The following is a 26,354-nucleotide window of genomic DNA, read 5'->3' as shown; positions in this document are numbered from 1 at the left end:
TAGAGTTCAAAATAAAACTGGAAAAACAGTGTTTTCTATTCCTTGTAGATCTTACCCGAGTGTTGTTCCGTTCTGCCTTTAGTTCTGAGATCTCCTCTTCACGTTCTGACAGTTGTTCCCTACATAAATTCAACTCCTTAGTAAGTGCTGCAAATTCCTAGTAGAAAAAACAGATAGTTGTGGTAAAGAGAAGCATTGAAGGGGAGACAGAGACACTTATCTCATGCATAGATTGTCCATGTTATGGTATAATGATCACCTTGAAAAAATCCCTATAACACTGAGAAAATATCCTATTTTTCTACAATACAATTTGCTGGCAGTTTTCCAAGCTCTCTTGAGAGTCATATTCTGGGGTGCACGCAGCTCTGGAAGCTTGGATTGAGCAACTTGGCCTTCATTATAAACTTGCAGTTTGACTAGGACATGCAAATAGGACCAGTAAATAAGTCAAAGATTTGAAGTGTGCACAAAGAATAAAAAAGCAAAATATTCCAAAATGCAAAACTACATAATGATGGAGAAAAATCTAAACAAAGATGCGTAGGAATCTAATGACCACATTCACAGGTTGTGCTCAATTTGCAACCAGACTTGGGACCAGAATTTCAACTGCTAAGCAAGGCATAGTTAAATTGAATTGTGCCTGATTTTACTTTTTTTTTTTTTTTTGCCATGGATGTTCAATGAATCACTGCACTTATTAAGTGAATCATGTGGATATTAAAGGAATCTGCCTTCCACCATTAACTTTGTCTGTCAGAAGTCTTCTGAGGTCAGAAATTGTGATCATGAGACCCTGGGATGCTACATTAATTAATGTTGGTTGCCAAGCGCCTGAATTTTGATCACCTGACTATGAGGATGCTTCAACAATTGTGAGTGCGAGGATCAAGTATAAGTCACTTTTTTCAGTGATGTTGTAACTTTGAATAGTTACTAATTGAATGATTGTAATTCAAGGACTAACTATACAGCAGTTCAAGGAACATGGGCTGTACATCTAACATTAGATGCTTGAAAAGAATGAACAAAGGTATTTGTTTTGTTTTGAAATCCTGGGCTCTATAATAACAGGGATAGGAAGTACAAAGTATGTTTAATAATATCCAGCATACCAACAGTGGGTTTTCTAACTGAATTTTCATTTGGGTCAGTACTTTCTTCAGTCACTAGATGGAAACAGACAGGCATATGGACCAAGTTTGCTAATTTATGAAAAGGTTCGTGCTTTGATTAGAGAAGGTAGTTTATTTCTTGTAAAACAGAGGGGTCTTCATCTTTTAAAGATCCACCCCGGTCTAGTAAAGTACATAAAAAAGTGAGATGGACAATATTCTAAAATCCATCTATTAAAGCAATCCAGGGGGAAAAAATGAGAGAAAAGTCAGATTAGAATATTGGCATGTATATTTTTTCATCAAGTATCATTATAACAAACCAATTTTTTTCCTTCTTTGCTTTCATATAAAGTAAAGCTACTATGCTCACAGCATAGCGACTGATACCTGTATTATACCTATTTTTCCAAGTAAAATCAAAATGTAAGTAATGTTTAGTTCTGAAAGGACAGATTCAAGAAAGCAATGATGAAAGAAAAGGTGCTCCAATTTGGGGACTGCATTCAAGATTCCTATTACAATTGGCGTTACCTTTGCTTTCTGTTGTATAGTTGTTCTATTTCTATTTGCAAGTCTTTGTATTTTGTTATCTTCTCCAGCTCTTTCTCTTCTATTTTACTGTCTCCAGGTACTGCCACGTCCACCAGACATTGTCTTTCTTATCAACAATTGTTAAGTCTGGGATGTTGTGTGGCAAATAGTTATTTGCTTGAATTTTACAGTCCTAGAGCACTTTAGTATCTTCATTTGTTTATTTTGGGGCCCCACTATTATTATTTCATTTACTTTGCTCATCAACTTTAAAAATAAAAAAGTGTCTGGATGAGGAAGCTCTGTAGCAGTGGTTCTCAACCTGTGGGTCGGGACCCCATTTGGGGTCGAACGACCATTTCACGGGGGTCGCCAAACAACAGTCCACCATTTTTTTCCCCTTTTCCTTAGCTGTGCTACTCCCTTTTATTCTATTGGCTTTTGAAAGCCAATAGAATAGACTCTCTTGAATAGAGTCTAATTCTATTGGCTTTCAAAAGCCAATAGGAATTGTCCAGGCTGTCTCTGCCCTGCTGAGCCCGCCAAAAGTCCCATTCTGCAAATGGTGCTGCACCAGTTGAGTAGTCCTCGACTTACGACCAGTTGAGTAGTCCTCGACTTATGACAGGTTGGGGGGTCACGGCATTAAAAAGGTTGAGAACCACTGTAGCATACTAGGTTGCAAATTATCTATGTCAAATTAAACAGATTTCTGATAAAAATATAAAGATGATGTTTCTCCAAACATTTCTCTCTTTTTGTTTTGGCAGCTGCAGCACACTCATATTTAAATGATTGTCCACTAGGACTCCAAAATCCCTCTCACAGTTACTACCTTACTATTGAGCTGAGGTTTTCTTTTTCTTTCTTTCTTTTCTTTCTTTCTTTCTTTCTTTCTTTCTTTCTTTCTTTCTTTCTTTCTTTCTTTCTTTTCTTTTCTTTTCTTTCTTCCTCCCTCCCTCCCTCTTTCTTTCTTTCTTTCTTTCTTTCTTTCTTTCTTTCTTTCTTTCTTTCTTTCTTTCTTTCTTTCTTTCTTTCTTTCTTTCCCGCCTGCCTGCCTGCCTGCCTGGCGCTAATACTTAAATCATTCATTTAAGTAACCATTCAAAGTTACAGCTACTTTGAAAAAAAGTGACTTACTCACACTTACAATCATCAAGGCATGATCAAAATTTGGGTGTTTGGTGATCAGCGTGTATTTACAACAGTTGCATTCCAGGGCCATGTGATCACCATTTGCGGATTTTCTCTGACAACTTCCAAAAAGCAAAGTCATGGGGGAAGTTGGATTAGGTTAATGACAACATGATTCACTTAGCAACCACAATGATTTATTTAAAAGCTGTGACAAGGAAGTCTATAAAATCAGGTACAACTAATTTAGCATGCTTAGCAAGAGAAATTCTGGTCTCAATTTTGGTCATAAAGACTGCCTATACCATTTAACCACCCAGGAATCATCAAAGGCTTCTCTTTATGTTTTCTACGCTGGATGTATGTTTGTAAATTTTCTAGCAGTAGCTTCAATATTTGCACTAATGTGCAGTGTTGTTCTTCAGAAACGTCTTTTTTAAAATAAAGTATTACTAAGAAGTTCCTCAGAGTTGATCAAAAAAATCAAGATGGCAGCTGCAGTTGTGTGACTTGAAACCCTGCTCTTTTGATCATGGAGCTGCTGTCTTGACTTTTTTTTTAATCCTTCCTTGCAGATACCCCTATTAGACTGTCACATCTTGATACACTGCTGTTAATATTACAAAGTAATTCAACAACATTGATTCTCTATACCAGCTAAACCTACTGAGTCTAAATCACTGGCTGTTCCTTCTTTTGTTCAGCTATGAATTTATATTAATCTGTTTCATCTGAAGATAACTAGAATTCATTTGTTACTGCACTTCAAATATTCTGATTTTCTTCATTTCAAAAAACATTTTTTAAATTATGGAAGAAATAAAAGCAAGCAAGTTCAAACAAGATGATTTGTAATTTGTATCATACTGATTTATATACAGTTCATATATCTAACAATTCTAGCTTTGTATCCCTTCTTATCATGGCTTGTTTGTTTACCCCTTACATGTTAATTGATTCTGCACTGTCTGTGACATTTTAATGTTTTTATAGTGAGCTTCACTCATGTTGCTACCAATCCATTTCTCCACTGCAAGGAATTATTTTGCATTATTTTTGTATTTTCTTTCCTTATTTAGTTTGACGTGCATGATTTAGCACAGTGGTTCTCAACCTTTCTAATGCTGTGACCCCATAATACAGTTCCCCATGTTGTGGTGACCCCCAAGTGGGTGTGGCCACCAATAAGAGGGAGTAGGACAGCTAGGGAAAAGGGAACAAAATGGTGGACAGCATGGTTTGGCGACCCCCATGAAATGGTCATTCGACCCCAAATGGGGTCCCGACCCACAGGTTGAGAACCACTGATTTAGCAACACACAGAACCTTTCATGTGGAAGGATGCTAAGAGAGTGGTAAGAAACAAAGTGCAGTTAACCTGTTATTATTAATATTAAATTATTTCTTTGTTTAAATGATTGACATTATCAGGTTTACTGTTTTTATTGTTTTAGTCAACAGGGATATTTATGTTACTTTATATAGAGGTATGTGGATTGTATATATTAGGATTACTTTAAGCCAATTTAATATTATTTAAATGCAATACAACATAAATTTAAGTAATAAAATGCATGAAATTTTCTCCAAGTTTTTTTATTATAATCTTATTGCAGATCTGACAATCCTTTCAACCATTTTGATACCTTTTGAAAATATATTGATTCAAAAGCTGATTAAAATATTAAAACTATTTTATTTTTACTACATAAAAAAATGAAACTCTGCATTTGTACTGAAGGCAACAGCCAAAGACAGTTATAACAAAATGCTCTGCTTTATTTTATGTGTAAAAAAACTGCTATCCAAACAAGTCAAATCCAGCAAATGTGAGAAGCATAGTATACTGTGCTTTAAATTACGCTCTTGATAATTATTCCAATGTTTTAAAAGCTCAGAAATGGGAATTTTAAATCCTACAGCCAGATTTTCTTCTTTACATTATTATTTTTTTTAGCAAAACCTTCCAAAGTCTCTTCTATATCCGGAATGTTTGGATTTAATTTAGAGCAAGGCGTGTGGTGATGAGGAGAAATTGAGGGAGGGCACAGTCTGACATTCTCAAAATTCCAGTCAAGCCCTGGTTTCCATCTTGGATGTTGGGGACCACATGACAAAATGGCAGCGTTGTAGATTTTCAGGACCCTTATGGCTATGTTATATAGCTATGTTATTTAATGTATGTGATAACAGTAGGCAGTCAGATGTTATCCAAATGTTTTAGATGCTAATTCTCACAATTCCTTTCACTAAAGTACCATACTAGACAGCCTATTTTTATGCTCCAGCAAAAAAATGTATACATATTCTAAACTAATAATGATTTCATAACTTCCCATATCACCTTTTTTTTCTCAATTGCATACAAAACAAAAAAGGAACATGGCAGCAGTCCTACAGCAGGGATCAATTACTGGACAATTACTAAATCTTTTACAGCCCCAGAAACTTTTCTGAGTCTCTTGTCCCATCACTATTCAGTTGCAGGCTGTGCAGTCTCTTACCTGACCTTTTTCTTTTCAAGTCTTTCTTGATCTAGTATCCCACATATCAAAATTTACAGATAGTGCTCAACTTACAACCGCAATTGGGACCAGAATTTCATTGCTAACAATGTGGTCGTAAACTGCATAGGCACATGACAGCATTGCTTACCTATGGCCATTAAGCAACAAAAGGCAGGAATCCCAAGTAAAGAAAATGGGAGGACATGGAGAGGTGATGGAAGTCTGGGCTGGCTGACACAGAGGTGGGTTCCATGGTATAGTGCAAGCCCAGGAAAGCTGGAGAAAGTATATGCTGGGGCTCAGGGGATTATTGGCATACTGTGGCTTTGGGATTACAAACTTTTTGCAACTCCAAAGTCACAGTGCACCACAAAGCCCCTTTGCACCATGAGGAAAGTCTAGAGTTCCAGCACACCAGGAAGGCCTTTTGCACCATATGGAGCCCAGTCCCAGCCTGGGCCAGCAATATGACATAAAATCACTTGAGCCCTGAGAAGCCCCAGCCTAGTCCCAGCCACAGTAGCTTATTTCCATGCAATCTAAGACCCCTGCTGCCCTACACTCTGCTGTTCCAGCTAATTTTTATCATTTTTGTGCTCCTGCTGCTGCTAAGGCATACCCGTCATACTCCTTCATGAGGCAACTGGCTGTCACGTGAGGCCATCTTCCCCTGATCTCACAAGGAAACTGCCATGTGTGTCCTTGGGAAAAGAGCTTGTATGGCCAGTAACTGCCTCATGTAGGAGCAGGCCTGGCATCTTTAGTCAGCAGCAAAAGTAAGAAGTTGAAAGTCAAGAGACATAGATGTGGGGAGAGAGACATAAGCAGATGAGGAGAACTGAAGCACCTCTGCCAAGCGCCTGAGTTTTGATCACATAACTTTGGGGACTGATCCTAAGTCCCTTTATTCAATGCCATTTTAACTTCAGTCACTGAATAAGTGGTTGTTAAGTTGAGGATTACCTGTATGTCAAGAGAAGTCTACAGATTTCCATAACTGTTAATTTCAAGTTCTATCATTCTTCATTTCCATTTGTATGTGGAAAGATGTTGGTACTTTATATTCAGAGGCCCTCAGTTTCATCCATCATGAATTACAGTAATCAGAGATACACTGATTTCACTATAAGCTAATTAAAACTAGCCATTATATAATGCAGTGGGCCATACATGGGGAACTACTTCCTGACAGAAATGTGCTGGTTTTCTTTGCTGTTGGTTTCAAGTAGTAGTAGTAGTAGTAGTAGTAGTAGTAGTAGTAGTAGTAGTAGTAGTAATAATAATAATAATAATAATAATAATAATAATAATAATAATAATAATAATAATAATAATAAAGTTGGAAAGGATCTTGGAGGTTATCTAGTCCAACCCCCTGCTCAGGCAGGAAACCCTATATCATTTCGGACAAATGGCTGTCCAGTCTCTTCTGAAAAACTTCCATTGTTAGAGCATTCACTGCTTCTGGAGGCAGGTTGTTCCACTGGTTAATTGTTCTAACTGTCAGGAAGTTTCTCCTTAGTTCTAGGTTGCTTTGCTCTTTGATTAGTTTTCATCCATTGCTTCTTGTCCTGCCTTCAGGTGCTTTGGAGAACAGCTTGACTTCCTCTTCTTTGTGGCAGCCTCTGAGATATTGGAACACTGCTATCATGTCCCCCATCATCCTTCTCTTCGTTAAACTAGACGTACCCAATTCCAGCAGCTGTTCCCTATATGATTTAGCTTCCAGTCCCCTAATCATCTTTGTTGCTCTTCTCTGTACTCTTTCTAGAGTCTCAACATCTTTTTTACATCATGGTGACTAAAACTGGATGCAGTATTCCAAGTGTGGCCTTACCAAGGCATCGTAAAGTGGTATTAATACTTCACGTGATCTTGATTCTATCCCTCTGTTAATATAGCTTAGCATTGTGTTGGCCTTTTTGGCAGCTGCAGCACACTGCTGGCTCATATTTAAGTAATTCTCCACTAGGACTCCGAGGTCCCTCTCACAGTTACTACTATTGAGCCAGGTACCCCCTATACTATACCTGTACATTTGTTTTTTCTTGCCTAAATGTAGAACCTTACTTTTTTCACCATTGAATTTCATTTTGTTAGATAGTGCCCAGTGTTCAAGTCTGTCCACATCCTCCTGTATCTTGAGCCTGTCTTCTGGAGTGTTGGCTATTCCTGCTAGCTTGGTCTGCAAATTTGATGAGTTCCCCATCTATCCCCTCGTCCAAATCGTTGATGAAGATGTTGAAGAGCACTGGGCCCAGAACAGAGCCCTGGGGCATCCCACTACACACTTCCCTCCATGTAGATGTGGTTCCATTGAGGACCACATGCTGAGTATGTCCGGTAAGCCAGCTACGGATCCATCTGGTGGTGATGCTGTCTAACCCACATTGTTCTATCTTATCAAGTAGTAGGTTGTGATCTACTTTATCAAATGCCTTACTGAAGTCCAAGTAAATTATATCCACAGCATTCCTCTGATCCACTAATTTTGTCACTTGGTCAAAGAATGCAATAAGTTTTGTCTGGATGATCTGTTTTTGACAAACCCATATTGGCTTTTAGTAATGACTTTGTTTGCCTCTAGTGTTTGCTGATTCGTTGTTTGATTATCTTTTCCAGAATCTTCTCAGGTATTGAGGTCAGGTATTGATAGGTCTGTAATTTCCTGGGTCCATTTTCCCCCCTTTTTTTGGAGATGGGAACTACATCAGCTCTTTTCCAGTCCTCCGGTAGTTCCCCAGTGCTCCAGGATCTTTGAAAAATATAGTTCAATGGTTCTGAGATCACATCTGCCAGTTCCTGGAGAACCTTGGGGTGTAACCCATCTGGTCCTGGTGATTTGAACTCATCTAGGCTGCACAGGTGCTCACTTACCACTTTCTTGCCTATCTTAACTTGTGTTTCTATTCTCTTTTTAATAGCTAAACAGACATTCAGCAAAAGGAGGACATATCCTACTTTTTGTCCTTAGGTCCTTCGTCCCAATGCCACAGCTTTAAAATCAATTGTCCAGCTTTCTGAGTTTCTTTGTGGGTAGTTTTTTTCTGAAAGGGATGCTATTTCCATAGCAGTCATTCAAATTTTTTGTACTATGACTCTCTAAATTGTCTGTTTCCATCATACATTGATAGACTTCACAGCCTAGATTTACATTATTTCCTGATTCCAACAATTGGCTTCAATCCAGTCCTTTCAAATCTATGATCACTATAATCTGTAGATCACATGACTTGTTATACATTTCTGTGGTGAACTTTGAAAAGTGCATCATTGTTGATTCTATATTAATATAGAGTCGGTAATATAGAGTGATCTTGAAAATAAAGATTTGTTGGAAAATTGTGACTGGAAAACTAATCTTTTTGATGCTTGAAAAAGTAATATCCTATACATGTACATCTGTACTGTAAGTACACTTTTTTGGAGTGTTTCACAGTAATTTTTGTTTCTAAAGAAAAACAGTTAGTGTCTCCTCCTCCTACCCCCACATGGACCCTCACCCTTAACCTCATGTCCAATTATCTGGCTTTTCCTTTCAATGTTCAGGTATGTGACATCCTAATTTCAAAGAATAACATCACAGTATTCTTATTTTGTGAAGCATTTTCTGAATTTTACTGCTTTGAAACTGCTGGCTGCTACATTTCCTTTGTTTCCTTCTAAAATCGTTTTATATATTGGAGTTCTGTCTAGTTGCTTGGAATTGAATTGCAGGTCCTTAACAGGAAAAGAAGACATGAAAAAGAAGGTATCAATACATACATTCTTGTAAAAGAAAAATCCTGTTACATAGTTGTTGGCACAATCCAATATGTGCCCATATGTGGCATCAGACAGGATACTCAAAGGGATGGTTTCAAAAATTGAATATTCTTAAATTTACTCTAAACAGAAGTACAATATGAATATAGAGTACATTGAACCTAAGAAGAACAGATTTGCACTTTTGTAGTTTTGAAATATATTATCTGGTAGAAGCAAGAAAATCATTGTAATCCAAGCACTGATTTTTATCTTTCTTACCACTTATAATTGGAGCCCCCAAATAAACAAAAATGCACTTTTCCCTTACAGTATTCTTTTCAATCTGTTTTCCTCAGGAAATTGCTATTAGTTACTCAGTTTGGTATAGTGGTTAAGGCATCAGGCTAGAAACTGGGAGACTATGAGTTTGACTCCTGTCTTGGGCACAAAATCCGCTAGAAGACCCTGGGCCAGTCACTCACTCTCAGCCTAGGAAGGAAGCAATGAAAAACAGTTCTGAAAAACCTTGCCAAGAAAACTACAGGAACTTGTTCAGTCAGTTTCTGAGAATAGGACACAACTTAACAAAGGGGGGGGGGGGGAATCCTTATAGTGGCTTTCCAAATCTAAATCACACAAATGTCTCAGATCAGATCCTCATGTGTCAGGAAGAAGAATACTCACAACTGCTTTCCTCTTTTGCTATTCAACAAGACCATTCTCTGCCCTTCACAGAAATCAGTAGAGCCACTGGAGAAAAAAGCCAGCACAAAATCTTTACAAGGTAGTGGAGAGAGAATGTGCATAGAACATTGCTCCACTTCATCTAACCATATCTTACATCCAAGAAATAGTTTTTCTTCATTGTTTTTCTGCACTGATATCAATGACAAAATAAGCTGTAAGTGCGGGGAATTCCAATGTCAGAAATAATTCTTGAAATTTACATTTCAACTGATTTGTTTTTCTGCCTCAAATGAAAAGTTCTGGCCTCTAATTTCACCTCTGATCAGTCTGATTTTTCCAAATATTGAACCATATATTGGATGGAGTTGCTTCTGAGTATGTGGTCTAGGGGAATTCTATCTTTTTCCAAAGACTTCTGAGCCAATGTAGTAAACTACCATCATTGCTTTCTCCTAGGAATGGGAAAAATACAGAGATCTAGGAAAGAAATGTTCCAGAATATTCCCCAATGTTCTATTTCTCCTCTCTACCATCAAACAATCTTGTTTCCCCTCTGGAAAGCCATTATGACCAACTATCCAATGAGAAAGACAGGAAGGACAGGCAAACATAATTGTCATTATTTTTATATCTATACTAATGGCACATTATTATTATACAAAATTTTCTATTGATCATTTTAGGAGTCTTATCCAGTAAAAAGCAGAATAAAATATTTCAATTTAATAATTGAATGAATTACTTAATGCAAGCACCAAATCATACTTTGCCAAAGTTATAAAAAAAACCTCAGAAACCTGTATATTTAGCCCACTCACTGGATACCAGTTTTTCCAGCCAGCAAAGATTTTGAGACCCACTCAATTCTCCCAAGAATTGAGCCATCCAGCTTTTTTTCTCATATCCCCCATTCCTCACCTGTGGGAGGGCAATGTTGAGTTGACGCTGAAGTGACTCCTTCTCATGACCCAATTCACGCAGGCGGAGTTGGGAGGTAGCCAAACTTTCCTGGGTGTCACGCAAAGTCTCCAGTAGCCGTTCTCGTTCATTCAACATGTTGACCATGAGTTGCTCGAAATTGGCATCATCGGCCCCATAAGCCGAACCACGGCGGTTGTCCTCATTAATGGTTGGCATCACTTCGCACATCATCATGCCAAGTAAAGTGGGGAGGGATGCCCCGAGGCTCCTCTAGAAAAACAGAAGAGTACCTCTAGATTCTGAAAAAAAGAAAATAAAAACTTTCAAATATCACCTGGGAAAATGAGAATCTGTACTAAAAGAATCAAACCAGAATGTTGATTTTAGATAGCCATTGATGGGATAATAGTTTAAGAAAGAACATTTACTTTGCACAATGAGAGTCCCAAGTTTAACTGCAAGCTATTTGATTAAAAGGATTGACTGAATAGAAACTAATGGAAGAAGCCATTCCTTAAGACAATGGGTTATTACTGCCATTTGGGACAATTACATTGACCAAGTTGAGCTATCAAAACTGTAAGTGGACTTCTCCAAATGATGTAAGCTACAATTTCCAGCATTCCTCACTATTGATGAGGAAGTTGAAACTGAAGAAAAATCAAACAGGTCATATGATTTCCTCCCTGATTTACACCAAGAATTTCTCAGTGCCTCTTGAATGAAAGACTCAATGATTTTCCCAAATAATTCACTGTTAATATGAGAATTGTCTTGGATTTGCTGACAATATGATAATAAAGGCAGATGAGCCTTTAGAGGAAATGGCTTAAATTCAGATCACTTTCCTGGCAGTGTTAGGATAGTCTGAGTTGATGCAGGAAGCAGAGTGGCAAAGTGGTAAATAGACACTCAGAGAATATTTTAGGGCAGTGGTGGCAAAGCTATGGCACGTTTACCAGAGGCGGCACTCAGAGCCCTCTCTGTGGGCACGCACAGAGTTCACCAGAGTAGCGAGCATGTGGCGTTTGGAAGCAATGGGGTACGAAGTGAGAGAGCAAGTGGCGTTGTCCCCCTAGGGGTGCCCCAGAGATGGTGAGGGACTGGTCCCTGCCACCCTGGTCCTGGCCCATCCACCCCGGCCATGTCCATCCAGTCTGCCGTGATCACCGCAGCTGTGACCACCGCAGCCATGCCCACCCAGTGGCCATGCCCACCCAGTGGGCCACCCCCCCCCCCGAGAGCACCACAATGCGAATGAAGACCTGGCACTTTGCAATAAGTAAGTGGGTTTGGGGTTGCAGTTTGGGCACTCGGTCTCTAAAAGGTTGGCCATCACTGTTTTAGGGAACAGGAAGAAGGGTTATGGATCCTAAAAAGGAAGGCTTGAAGCCTGTTGCCAAACCCCACCATAGTTTCAAACATTTGACGTGGCAAAATAAATTGAACTCAGACAGCTATAAATTCTAGTCTAGAAGTATAGCTCGTTGGTGGTGGAAAAGCTTACAGCCACAGGGTCTGGAATCAGCAGACAAGACAACACACATATTTCTGCTAATTTATTGCAAATGGGAATAATGGGATCAGGGATGTTACTACAGTCAGTGTTGCACTTTTGTCACCATCTCCCAAGTGAAAATATCGGTTCCTCTTCAACATTGAGCTGCTAATGGAGAAGAAGAATGAAAGGATAAGAGAGCTTGAAATAATTAACTTTGTGGGCAGATGGAGAAAGACACAAAATCATGTGGCAGGCATGAAGTTCAGCCGGTTGAGGAACTAGAGATGCCAGAAACCAGTCCAGCCTCACCCAGCCTTGATTTCCAACCCCATTTCAGGGCAAGTCAATCTCTAGATCGATCATTCCATCCTGTGCAGATGCTTTGAACAGCAACTCCTATCATTACTAACTAGTGGTTACAGTACCTAGGAAAAGGTTGGTTTTGTAATCTAAAATAGATAAAGGCAATTAATTGGGAAAGTGTCGTGGACCCAATTCAGTCTCAATTCTGTGGGCCATAAATTAGCTAATTTCCAGGAGTTATATAGCCACTCCTTCACGTCTAGAAGTATAGCCCAATAGTCATATATCTCTAAATGCATATCTTAGTTAAGCAAAGTAAGGTTAAAACAAACAACAAACCAAACACTTCTTCCCTGTCTAGTAAAACTGGTGGATTGCTTAGGATCCATATAGGTCTTTTTAATATTCAGAACATAATGTATATTTAATAATAATAATAATTGGGCCTTTCCATAGGATAACAGTTTAGAAAGGCAAATAATATGGTCAAAGAACTGATTTTTCTTTTGGTTTAGCATACTACAGAGTTGTAAATTTTGTACTGAGTAATGAAAATTGTGCAAGATGCTTACTAGATGTCCATCAAACCGGTTTCATTCTGTACTTAGTCTTAAATTTATTCTAATACACTAGATTCTGCAAAACATTGTAACAAACATTCCACATTATTTGGTTTAGAGAACTGGTTTGTTGTTAATTGCAAAGTCGTGTCCGACCCATTGCGACCCAATGGACAAAATTCCTCCAGCCCTTCCTGTCCTCTACCATCTTCTGGAGTCCATTTAAGTTCACACCTACTGCTTCAGTGACTCCATCCAGCCATTTCATTCTCTGTCGTCCCTTTCTTCTATTGCCCTCAATCTTTCCCAGCATTAGGCCCTTCTCCAGTGAGTCCTTCCTTCTCATTAGGTGGCCAAAGTATTTGAGTTTCAACTTCAGGATCTGGCCTTCTAAAGAGCAGTTGGGGTTGATCTCTTCTAGGACTGACCGGTTTGAATGCCTTGCAGTCCAAGGGACTTGCAGGCGTCTTCTCCAGCACCATAATTCAAAGGCCTCAGTTCTTTGGCTCTCAGCCTTTCTTATGGTCCAACTTTCAATGAAGCTATAAGCTATGCCATGCAGGGCCACCCAAAACGGACAGGTCATAGCAGAGAGTTCTGACAAAATGTGATCCACTGGAGAAGGAAATGGCAAACCACTCCAGTATCTTTGCCATGAAAACCCCATGGACAATACTAAAAGAGAACTGGTACCTTTTAGTTAATAGGAAAGAACCAGAAATATGTATTTTTTTATAAAATTCAGCTGGGTCTTTAAGAGGATTGTATTATTTGCTGATTTATGTATTACATAATTAAATCTCATTTTTTTCTATTGAGTTTTTACCATTTTACATGTTACTATTTATTTTTTAAATATTTATTCTAGGCTTTGTATATTTAAAATAAAAAATTAAGACACAACATATGTTACAAATAGAATAGCAACCAGAAATAATTAAATTATGTTGTCGTAAGCTCTCAAATGCTAAGATAAACAAAAATGTTAACCTAACAATAAAATTGTAAAATTGTATCAGCTATTGTAGAAAGTAAAGGTATAAATTGCTGTGTTCATACAACTCACAGAACCATAAACTCACTGATCATACTTTAATCATCTATGTGCAGCAAATTCAACCCATCTAGTTAATTTATGACTCTATATGCCATGTAAATTCAAACTTTGAAAAATCTGATAAATCATGGACAATTATGGGTAGTGCCTATTGTCTGAACTTACCTATAAGTAAATAGTAAAGACAAGAACTGTAGGAAAAGGCATGGCTGAAAATTATAAGGGTCTCCATGTGGTCTCTATTGCAATATTTTCATTATAGACAGACTAGACTCCTATGAGGAAGTTGCCAGGAACAGTATAGCATATTGTTGATCCAAATTTCTGTACAACTTAATCCTGTGCCAATTATTTGGGTAGAGAGCTGTCATTCCTGTTCTGTGTGCTAGTACTATGCACATAGATCAAATATGCACAGAAGGTAGAACAGGATTTACTGGTAGGTCTTTGGATGATACGCAATAGATCAGCAAAGTTTTTGACTTAGCAGCAGTTTAACATAAGCAAATAAAATGGAAAATTAAATTACAGTAAAATCTGCGAAGTGTAGTTTTATGCTAATCCTGTATTACTAAAAATACTAAAAGTACTACTTAGTTGTGTTTGGAACTCTGCTTAAAATTAGGGAAGTCTTATGTTCAAATCTCCTGATCTATATAATTTAGATGTAGTTTCTATTCACACACAAAAGTAGTAAAACAGAATACAAGTAGTCTTTGACTTACAACTGTAATTGAGCATAGAATTATGGTCGTAAATTGTGGCAATCACCATATGACTCTGCCTGATTTGAACAACCATTTTTGTGATGGTTATTAAGCAAACACTGAAATAGTTAAATCTATTTTATCCAATAGATTTGGAAACAATGGAACCCCCCCCCCCCAAAAAAAAACAAGCCAGCAAAAACCATAATTGTATGATGGCCTATATGTGAGCCAATTGCCAACCAGTCAAAATACAATTATGTGGCTATGCGGGGGCGGGGGGAGTACACAACCATCAGAATTTTAGAACTACCTTTTTGGAACACATTATAACTTTGAATTGTTCCTATGTGACTAGTTGTTAAGTAAGGACTACCTGTAAACCTCACTATGCCTTCTATTTTCCTCCTGCAGTCCAATTTTTAATCAGTCTTTGATCAGTGGATTTTCATAGTAAAATGAACAAGCCAAAAAGAAGTTATTAAAGCATAAAATATGTCTACTTCTGATCATAATTAATTATACCAACAAATAATCCAACACAATTCTCTTCTCTCTCTCTCTCTCTCTCTCTCTCTCTCTCTCTCTCTCTCTCACACACACACACACACACACACACACACACACACACACACACTCACACCCCTAATGCCCTGCAAAAATTGATTGGCCATTTTGGGGATTGAAACCTAACTCCTCTGGAAGAAAGTAGGTTGGGGAAGAGTGTCAGGGCAATTGTCTTATTCACCACACATTTTAATATTCTTACCTTCCTTTACCCCATTCTCTTACAATATAGGAAGTGGGGTCAGAATCAGCATGCACATAACAAATAAATGAAACAACTTTAATTACTGGGTGGCTCAGATAATAGCTATGTTTTCCAAGCCTGATGCTTGCATTCATACAACATGCTTGGTACCACATGTGAACTCAGTCAAGATAAGGGGAGGGAGGAAAGGATTAACTCTCATCTGTCACATCTTCCTAAATCATTTCCTCTGACCCACAATAAATTCCTTTATCCCTGCCCTTCACCCTTCTCTTCAAGAAGAGTGATGCTTATATCCTGCCAAAGGAAAGGAAGGAAACAGAACAATCGAAAAAGAATTGGTATAATTTAAATACACAAGGCATCTTGCCACAATGGGAAAAAGAAAGTCAGTTGAGGAGACTATCCAAGTGCTAGTAATGGCAGCTTCAAGCCTTTTATTTTCTTACAAATCTTTCCATGTGAAACCAGGTTGGGATCAACAATCCTTGAAAAAGACAACTGTATTTTATGAATTATGAGACATGGCCTCTTGTTAGCAGTATCCTCCTTTTCTTTTTATTTATGTAATCATTTGGCACTCTGGATAGAGAACCTAATTGTGAACATGGCACTTCTTCTAAAAAATAGCTATCTCTGTTCATGCTGAATTGAATCTTTGTCTTAAAATATCTCCAATTTTGTCAGTTCACACATTTTCTCCACCACCATTATGACAATATTCCTGCTTCTTCACCTTCTGTCAAGCTGTGCACTAGGTCTAGAACAGCCTCCCTATTCAGGCCCTTCTCAAAACCTGTCTCTTCTACAAAACGTAACTAATGCAGAAACTACATCTTCATATATTTTCCTTTTTTGTTTGCTTTCGTGAAATGCTTTTGATTCAAATATTATTTCAACTGGACCTGCCAGGCAATTTCAGGCCAAGCCCCACAGCCTTAGTTAGGTAGAAAGACAGGAGTGCGCTGCATAACGGGATATATTTTTGTGATCTCTTTTGCAAAGGCATGAAAGTATATATGCACATAAATGCTGACCACAAGCAGAATATTTTGCTAGTGTAATGGAGATAAAAATATTAAGCAGCTGTTTCCAGAGGAAGTAAAGTAGATCCTGACTGAACACGTTAAACCCGTATCATTGTAAGGAGAACATGATAAAGCAGAATGGGGAGTCAGATAGCTAATGGGGACAGGGGCTCTGGGAAATAAGAGAAGGACGGAGTTGTAAATATAAAGCTTTATATACACAAAGCTGTAGACATAAACTATGGTGCAATAAACAGAGGAAGGATGACTCTGAGGAATAGCAGGTTCATTTATTCCTCCCGCCTTCAGTCACGGAATGGATGGGGTCACACAGCACACTAAAACCAGATTAACAAAACACAACTGTTAGGTGTTTTATAAGCTTTCAGACTCCAAATACTATGGCTGAATGGATGGCCTGGTTCCTACAGTATGCTGAATCATAAACTATGCTACTCAATGTTAGCTTAGACTAGTGTATTGTGCAAAGCCAGTGTTAGGGTTTAACTCCATATAAAATTAAAAAATAATATAGTGCTATACAATAAATAGTATGGAACATACCCTGCTGTCTCTCCATCAGCCTCTTTTCAACAAATCTTTGTTCAACACACAATAAGTTAAATTTAATACTCACATACACCATATATTGCAAGCAAGGTTGGTCAACCTTCTTTGATCTAAAGACCCTTTCTATAAATCACTGTTGCTCAGAAATCTACTTCAGGTAAGAAAAAAGTGCTCTGCCTCTCCAAAGCCACATCTTTCTCCAGCTGGCCAAAAGAGTTACAATATAAAATTTAGCTCCTGATACTATTCCTGGCCAATCAAACAAATTTTAGCACTGTTACTTAGCGATCTAAGTACCTTCTTTTGGTGTGATGCATGTTGCAACAGCTGGAGATACTTGGTTTCCCTGAAATAACAAGATTCTATTTTATGATCTTCCAGATCTGCCTGAAAAAAAAATACAGGCAGAACTCAGGAGAAGGGAATGCATTTTTTTAGTAAAGGATACTTCAGCTATTCAAGGCCAGGCCCTACTATAAATCACAACTACTGAAACTGAGCTCAGAAAAAAACCTAGAACAAACCCTAGCAAAAGAGAAGCAGAAAGCAGTACAAATCAAAAGTGAGCCTCAATGGCTGTCCTTCACCATAAGCCAATGAAAGCTGGGAATACTGAAGCTTTATTGTATCTTGTTGCATACCAAGGCTCATTGCATACAGCTCCCCTTCATCTCCAACATTAAGAATCCATGAAGCAGCTATAGCAATCTACATGTGAGACACATGAGTTGTCTACTTCAAACAATCAGGCAAGTGAAACCACATTGTCAATGGTGACACTTTTGTTATGTGTACATCACAGAGATATTCTACATTTATTTGGCATATAACGAAAATGATAGGTAGATAGGTAGGTAGGTAGGTAGGTAGGTAGATAGATAGATAGATAGATAGATAGATAGATAGATAGATAGATAGATAGTGGCCACAGAACCAAGATAGATATGTGTGTGTGTGTAATAGAGTAATAAGAGAGTAAGCTTTGTCTAGTGCAGAGGTGTCAAACTTGCGACATTGTGCGATGTGTCGCGACATATCGTGACTTTTTTCCCTTTGCCGGAGCTGGGCTTTGGCATGACGCATCTGGCCCATGGGCCGGCAGTTTGACACTCTTGGTCTAGTGGTTAAAGCACCAGGTTAGAAACCAAGAGACTCTGAGATCTAGTCCCGCATGAAAGCCAACTAGGCGAGAAAGTCAGTTCAACTCAACTTGCAGGAGGGTTGTTGTGGGGAAAATAGAAAAGAGATATTAGGAATGTTCACTGCTTTGAGTTATTTATAAAAATAATAAAGGTGGAGTTTTTTAAAAAATCTAAAAGTAGGAACTTTCAATAGAAGAGAGTATTTGTGGCTCAGGGCTGAACTGTGAATTCTTGGTGCTCTCTGAGCTCAGTTTACAAGCTCAGAGAGGACCAAGAACTCCACAACAGGAATGTATGTACAAAACTGTGGCAATTGCAACTAATGGGGAAGACCTGGCAAGATGATTCACATAGTCTCCCTTCTTTAGACTTGCAGACAAGAATAAGCAAAAGAGGATTATAAAAGCCTTGAAAGCAAAATCATGATCAATATTAAATATTTGTATACTAGTATGTTGATACATTGAAAAACCTAGAATTGTACTTGAAATATAAAAGGAGACATTCAAGTAATCTCATTTTTTTTTATTCCAAAACCAACAAATTTTTAATCCTCATGACTACCTAAGAAAGTAAAGATTCAAGAAATAGATAGGACAAGCTATTTAATAGAAATATTATTACACAGCCTTCATTCACTCAGTAACTGCATCTTCTTATTTGTCATCCCACCCTGGCAAAATCTATAGACTTTTTCCTATGGAATAATATGGGGGAAAAGAGGCAAAATCAGCCCAAACCATGATAATCTAATCTAAAAGCAGAATAACATGAGTTTATTATGAATGAAAAATTTCAATATATTTGAAACTTAATATACAATTAATCATAGCCTCACTTAGCCTATAAAGGCACTGCTACAATTGGGCAGGAATGGAGGTGCTCCAATTTTGCTTTTGCAATAGTGCAAAATTCCATTTGCCTTCACCAGAACATCTTTGCTCTTACTGTATAGGTTGGATTCACAGCCATATGGCAGAACAAAGATTGCATCTCTCAAACCCAGGAACAATTTTCATGTTTATTTGTGAGTGTTAGGAAGTGTGTCTTGAAGTATATTAACGAAGTCAGGATCACTGCAGAGGTATCAAAACAGAAAAATCCAGATGGATCAGGCCAAGAGCACATTTTAGTTCAATATTCTGTACCACACAAGGGCCAAGCTAGAGTATTGGAGAAGCTCAGAAGTAGGATCACAAAGCACTCTTCTTCCATGGTTGATCTCCAACAGCTATTCTTAAAGGTATGCCTCTTGTGCTTTAAGAAGTGGTATAACAGTCTTGAAGGTTACTAGTTGTGTTAATCTCCTCCATGAAATTGTGAAGTCTCTTTAAAAGCCAAAACCATAGATGATGGCAATGAACTTCATAGTTTAACTACACTTTTGGTAAAGAGTAAGACATAAAAACTATTTTATGTAGTTAATAATATATTTATTATGGGAGAATCTATCATTGTTGTGATTCTAGACCAATTCAAGAAACAGTGTTTTGATTTCATTACCAATTGTTCAGAACCAAATATTCAATTACATTCACCTTGACCAGTGGTAGGATTCAAATATGTGAACAACTGGTTCTCTGTGTGGATGACGCTTCCGGAAGTCCATTCTGGGCCTGGGCAACAAAAAATTAGCTACCTATTTGCTGAAGTGGTGCAAACTGGCTGAATCCCATCACTGACCTTGACATATTGATAAGATGCATATCCACTTAATGTGAACATACATCAATAAACATGTATATTCCAGAACAAATATGCACCAAAAAGAGCTTTGAACTCCTAATACTGTATTTTTAAAATATTTTCCAATACCTCAGCTCATACATGTTATAACAGAGGTCTGCCCTTACCATATTATCTCCAACATTTTGGAAATAGGTATGCACATTTCACTGTTTGCAAGTATGTAAAAGAATAATTCTTCTATTCAAAGATGCACATTCAAACATTTATGCAATATTACTGTGTTCCTATACAACACTGGTCACTGTTGCAGGTAAGTTTGAATCTGTGTCAGTATGTGTGTATTCTGTCCACAAAATTGAAAAAATGTCCTCCCTGCAAATATAATCCGCATAAACATTTGTATGGGAAGAGCTGAAAAACTCCCCTAGAAATGTTTCTTATCAACAACTTGTATGAGCACAGCTGTTGAAAAGAGGTGGTGCATGAAGTATGCTTATGAGTCTGTTTGCAGTGTCTAAACTGCACCGGTATCTTCATTTGAGTCTTGTGAGTTTATCAAAAAATAACTATGGAAGTCTGTCAAATCTTTGCCTGCAGAAATAGGAAACAGACAGCAAATCAATCAACTCTTCCAATAGGCATGCAATGAGGACAGAAAATGTAACTTTCTGAGACCACAAGAGGAGACACTCCAATTCTTAACTTGGGCATATAAAGAAGTTTAGGCTTTGGACTAGAGATTGTAATCTATTGACTAGTACAAGATATTTTGAGTTTTAATACAGACCCCATAATATGTTGTGCTATCAAAGCATCATACATATTCTTTTTTTCTATATATTATGGTACAATAGCCTGATATATAGCAAGAGGGAGTCTTAGCAGAAGCACCTGATCCAACAAACACATTGTCTGGATTATGGATGCAACAAAGTGTTTTCCAGGCAGACATCTGGGAAGTGGGAATTACATCTGAAGAGAATTCAGTGCAGATGTTTGAGAGATGAAAACATGCATAGGCAAAATGGATGAATGAATGAATGAATGAATGAATGAACGACCAAAATATTGATCTAATACAGTACATATGGAGAGCCAAAAGAGGAAGAGAAAAATGAACTAGTGGGGGGGGGATGCTGAGCTGGAAGGAGATGCTTTTTAAAGAAGAAATTAGATGCAAGTATGGATGTAGAATAAAAAGTTGAATTATGTTCACACATCATACTACACTATAATTAACCATGGTTTATTATATTGCTATTGACTTATATAATACACATCAAGCAACGCATCAAGCCATAAACATGGCTTACAAACTACAATGATTGGATTCCTCCAACAGACTAAGCCCAACCAAGCAAATCACATAATTGCTTAACGTGGTGTACATATCCTGCCATGGGGTAGAAGGCAGGAGGATCCAGGGGTACAGGTCTTGAATGGGTGTAATCTTGGGGAACAAATAGCAGTAGTGTTAGTAATTGTGGACTACTGGAACAAAGTTGATAAAATGGACAGGAATAATGAAATAGGGCCATCATGAAAACCTAAGATTTGTTATGAGTGCAATATCACTTGGAGATTATATGACACATATGTTTAAGAGAGTGTAAGCTAAAATATATTGCAGACCCTTTGGCAAAGGACTTGGAGACTGCTTAGGCATAAATGTGGTTGTTGCAGCCAAAAGGAGGTAAGAAAATAAGGAGATTTTAGCTAAATTGGGAGACAAAATATTAGTGGATAAGTATGAGGCTGGAACCTAGATATACCTTTCAGTTTGGGAGGCTTTGGAGGCCCAGATAAGATGACATCAGAAAAGCAGAGTGTTGTTGGGGAATGCAGTTGCGAGGTAGAAACCAAAAGTTCTCTATGGAGGTAGGTAAGAGCTTATGGATTGACAGCTGAGCAGAACACAGGCAAGGCTGGTGACAAGAGAGGGAACAGCTACTGAGAAAGCCTTCTTTTCTTTGGAAATCTACCTTAAAGATAGAACTAAAGAGATGTTAAAAGTGAGAGGCCCTGTGAAAGACAGAGGACTTTTGCTGAGCTAATGACACGAGGCAAATGGGTGGGATGTATGGCACTTGGGATGGTGATTCAAAGGGCTGCCAGCAACAGAAGCCCCCTCCCATAGAGGGTCTCGTGGAACTGACCAGGGTTGGGCCCCTGAGTCCAAGCTGGCCAGCAACTGTTTTGGGAACTAGAGGGCCTGGGTGGACAGAGAGGTAAAGAGGAAAACAAGGCTGGGTTAAAACGGTGCTAGGGGTTTAGAAGGTTCCAGGAGGAAAGATGTTGGGAGCTGTTTTGGGGGGGGGCACCCACGAAATGATAGGAGGGGTAACAGACAACATGGCTGGGGAGAGCAGGTTAAGCAAAATAGAATAAACAAGAGGCAATCTCATGGGAATGGCTCAGAAGCCTTGGTGGTTGGTTGGACAGAAAAATGGAGATGCCCAGAGCATGTTGAATCCGGGTGGCTGAGGGAGAAAAGACAGACTATGGATGCTACGGCTCATGGAATTTCATCTGTATATTGGGGGGCTTTCTAAGGCTCAGAGAAGAGTGCGTGGGAAAGACGCAGGTGCTCTAGGTGCAAAGCAAGACGGGTGAGAGTGAAACGGCGCGGGTGGAGAGCAATGGAAGCCGTCGGGAGGCCGAGGATGCGGAAACCAGTGAGACATTGAGGCAAACGAGCTAAGGGAGGGGGAGGGAAGCAGAGATGCGGAGCCGGACGGTTTTGGACAGCGCTGCTGCGAGAGGGAGAAGGAGCAGAGGTTTCAGCGGCAGCCGAGGAACAGCCGGTACTAGGAGATGAGGCACACTAAGAAAGGACAGAGAGGACGGAAGCCGAGCAGGTTTCCAGGGAAGAGATGGGAGCTCCCGAGCCCGGTTCTTACCTGTCTGCAGCAGGCGCGGGAGGCGGCGCTGCTTCTGCTGGTGCTGATTCAAGAAGGATGCAGAAAACAGCCGGGGAGGGGGCTGATGCCTAACCCCCTCTCCCGGCTTTCAGGGATGGATCCCGTCCCCCCGAGAGAATCCACTCCCCAGCTCCGGCATCCCTCCCTCCCTCCCGGCCGGCCGGTCGGTCGGCCACCGCCTGGCGCCCCCCTCTAGCCCGCCCAAGCAGATCCAAAGGAGGAGACAATCCCGCCCCTTTGCCCAATGCAAAGCTACGGTGCCCCTGCCCCTTTAAGAAAGTCCTGACTGACGTGTATTCTGACCAACGAGCTACCCGCATACTACGGGGGAGCCCCTGAGTTACGGCCCACTCGTGGAGATGGGAGGGGAAGCCATACTCCGAGTGGCAAGGAGGCCAAACCAATGGATGGAGGAACTGGTGGGCGGGAGGGGAACACGAGAAACCAATTGGGGAAGCCTGAGGGCGGGGCTGATTTTTAGGATGATGTCATTCAGTGGTTTTTCAGGAAAAAAGAGGGTGGGGGGAGGAAGAGGAGGAGGAAAAAAATCAGATGCATCGCAGGTAAAACCGGTGAGGGAAGTAACAAACAAACAAAAAAAGCAATCTTTGGGTCGTGGCCCAAACAAACGTCCCAGCGTTTGTTAACTAATTGAAGGAAACCCGGCCGTCAGATAAAAAGAAAGAGACGTCGACAATTGTACAAAATGCACCAAATATTCCCACTGGCATTAAAAATATAATTCAAAAAGGTCTAGCTACTTGTATTACCTAGAAGAACACCTGAACCTGCGGAAGATGCAGCAGCCTGGACAAAGCATCAAGCACATTACTTTATCCTGAAGATGCACAACTCCACCCTAAAAAGGATCGTTTCATGCATGTATTATGAAAAGGGAAGCAGCAATTGAGGAAATGCACCAGTCCATGCGACATCAGAAGAAATTAATCAAGCCGCCCTCTATGAAAGAAAATGATGCATCAGTCTGTTTAACGGAGTGGAAGTCCTATACATATACCTCAGAGAAGAAGAGAGTACTCTGAGAAAAGCATGGATGTATGGGTGGGTGGAGAGAAGGAACTAGCTCAGGGAACATGTTTCTTCATTTTCTGAAAGAAAATTCATGCAGGAAAATATAAAAATCTTCTCGAGAACAAAACATGAACCTACTGTCCTGGAAGGGAAGGTGTTCTTTGCTGGCACTGTGGATGAAATGTGCTAGCTTAGGGAAACCAGCCCAGAAATGAAAATATATCAAGGGATGTTTTAGGGGAAAGTGCAAAAATCAATCCATGAAGCCAAAGAACTGCAAATCAATGCAACACAGAAGACAATCCAGAGATGGAGAGACAGCACATGCATCATTAAAGTCCTTTCCAGATGGTTAGGTGGAGGGGAATAACACATTTTATTTTTGGTGCTATATAAATGCTAGCGCTGAATCAACAGCAGTAGAGCACACTACGTTCTCCCCACATAAATGCTCTGGAGGATCCGAGAGGTTAATTTTCCTGACATTTTCTTTAAAAATGGGACAAATATGCACTTCTTTCATTAAACATTTTTAAAGAGACAATGAATACAAAACATGTGACAAATGACAGGATGATACTGCAAAAGGACAGGTGTATTTTGTTTAATTTTATCTTTAAAAGGCTTGGCATGTACTCAGCTTTTAAAATGTAATTGTTTCATTAAAATTCATCGGTGCATGGCTACTAGCCAATGGGTACAGTTCTTATGCAGCCACAGACCTTGGTGGCATTAGAAGACAGAATGAGGATGCTGTATTGGGTTTAAGGTTGGTGGTACATGGTTCCCCCTTAAACGAAATGCTATTTGCGGGATATATGATTAAATATTGACTTATACTTTTAACATAGTCTGCAAAAATCCCAAGATAATAATCAACAAGGTTATAATCATCCAAGCTATGTCAACACATGTAAGCAAAAACAATACACTAAATAAAGCATGCTAGCAAACCTCACTAAGCATTAATTTACAAGCAAATATATTAAACAGCAGAGTTCAAAAGGATAATTCCATATATGAAGATAAACCTGGGAAAGAACAAAAAACTTCATTTACAGTGTGTGGCCACAGTGACATAAATAAAATACATCTTTCCCTACAATTACAATTACAAATGCAGAAAAACTGAGAAAATACATACATTAATATAAATGGTCATAAAAAAAATCTGTTGGCCCCCATTTACACAGTCAATGTCAAAAGAATTCTAGTGGCTATACATACTGTGGATTCATGCATTTATAAAATTCCCGAAGGGCTAAGAAGATGGGCAGTGCATAAATGTTGAAAGCTTTTCTTTAGAATTGATCCATTGAAATTTAGCTCCAGTTCCTATTATTACAAGAACATAAAAAAATCTTATAAGCAATTGGTAACAATGTATATATTTCAAAAACATGCATTGCTGTTTTCATAATAAAGTTGATTTCCTTTGTGATGGGAATGTGTCCACCGTAAAATGTTCATCAATCAAACTAGAATTCCCTCTAGTGGCCTCTTGACCTCTCTCCTTTTTCACTACTATTCCCCCACGTTTGTCCTGCCTTTTCAATCGTCTATAAAAGACATGAAGGAAAATTTTGGATGGAAATGCAGTTTTTCTTCTACTGCACACTTGACAGGGAAAGCATTATTACCTTGATCTAGTCCATCACTGTGGCTGAAAACAGACGCGTGGGATACGGCTAAAGCATATTTCAGAGGGTTGGCTATAACCTATACCGCTAAAAAGAATAAAGAAAAGAAACAACAGTTAAAGTTGAAGGAAGAATTCAGAAAGTTAGAATCAGAATTACAAATAGATCCACAAAAGAAAATACTTAAGAAACAAATGGAGATAATAAAACACAAATTAAATCTAGCTGAGATGGAAATAATGGCTCAACAGATTAAAAGGGCTAAACAGAACTTTTTTGAAAATGCTAATAAACTGGGGAGATGGTTAGCACATAGACTGAAAAAAGAAAAAGAGAAAAAACTAATAAATAAGCTGCAAGATTCAAAAGGCGAATTACAGTTTCAAAGTGATCCAATTAAAAAAAATATCAAAAAGTTACTTTACAATGCAGAGGAAATTCCAAAAGAAAAATACAGCAGTATTTTTAAAAAAGTAAGACTTACCAAAAATTTCAGAGAATATTCAAAATATATTAAATGAAAAAATATCATTGATAAAAATTATAAAGGCTATAAAAAGGGGAAAAATGGTAAGGCTCCGGGTCCAGATGGATTACCTGCAGAGCTTTATAAATCATTACAAGATATACTAAATCCTATTTTGAAAGAACTGTGTAATAAAATACTTTTGGAGGCTAAAATACCAAATTCACGGATTGAAGCCAATATTACCTTAATACCCAAAGAAGACTCTGATCTAATACAAATAAAAAACTATAGACCGATATCGCTATTAAATGTAGA

At 38.7% G+C, this 26,354-nt stretch overlaps 1 protein-coding gene across 11 annotated transcripts in view; it reads right to left on the bottom strand.

Moving 5' to 3' along the window:
- The window catches only part of PPFIA3 (PTPRF interacting protein alpha 3), a 65,222-nt gene extending 42,172 nt beyond the window's left edge, over window positions 1-23,050 (bottom strand). For 7 of the 11 annotated variants that reach the window (XM_039360153.1, XM_039360155.1, XM_039360157.1 and 4 more), the window contains exons 1-2: window positions 10,646-10,882; window positions 56-157 (exon numbers count right to left, since the gene is read on the bottom strand). In XM_039360153.1, the coding sequence (XP_039216087.1) occupies window positions 56-157; window positions 10,646-10,882 (339 nt within the window). Of the gene's footprint in view, window positions 1-55; window positions 158-10,645; window positions 10,948-17,443; window positions 17,534-22,877 lie in introns of those variants that run through there. The other 4 variants (XM_039360151.1, XM_039360159.1, XM_039360160.1 and 1 more) reach the window with 2 other exon arrangements.
- Window positions 23,051-26,354: the final 3,304 nt, after the last annotated feature.

Source organism: Crotalus tigris, unplaced genomic scaffold, assembly GCF_016545835.1.
Source record: "Crotalus tigris isolate CLP2741 ecotype Arizona unplaced genomic scaffold, ASM1654583v1 scf7180000019161.1078591, whole genome shotgun sequence".
In the NCBI taxonomy this organism is placed as follows: domain Eukaryota; kingdom Metazoa; phylum Chordata; class Lepidosauria; order Squamata; family Viperidae; genus Crotalus; species Crotalus tigris.
The sequence above is the reverse complement of the archived record's forward strand: the minus strand, read 5'-3'. Positions and strand labels throughout refer to the sequence as shown.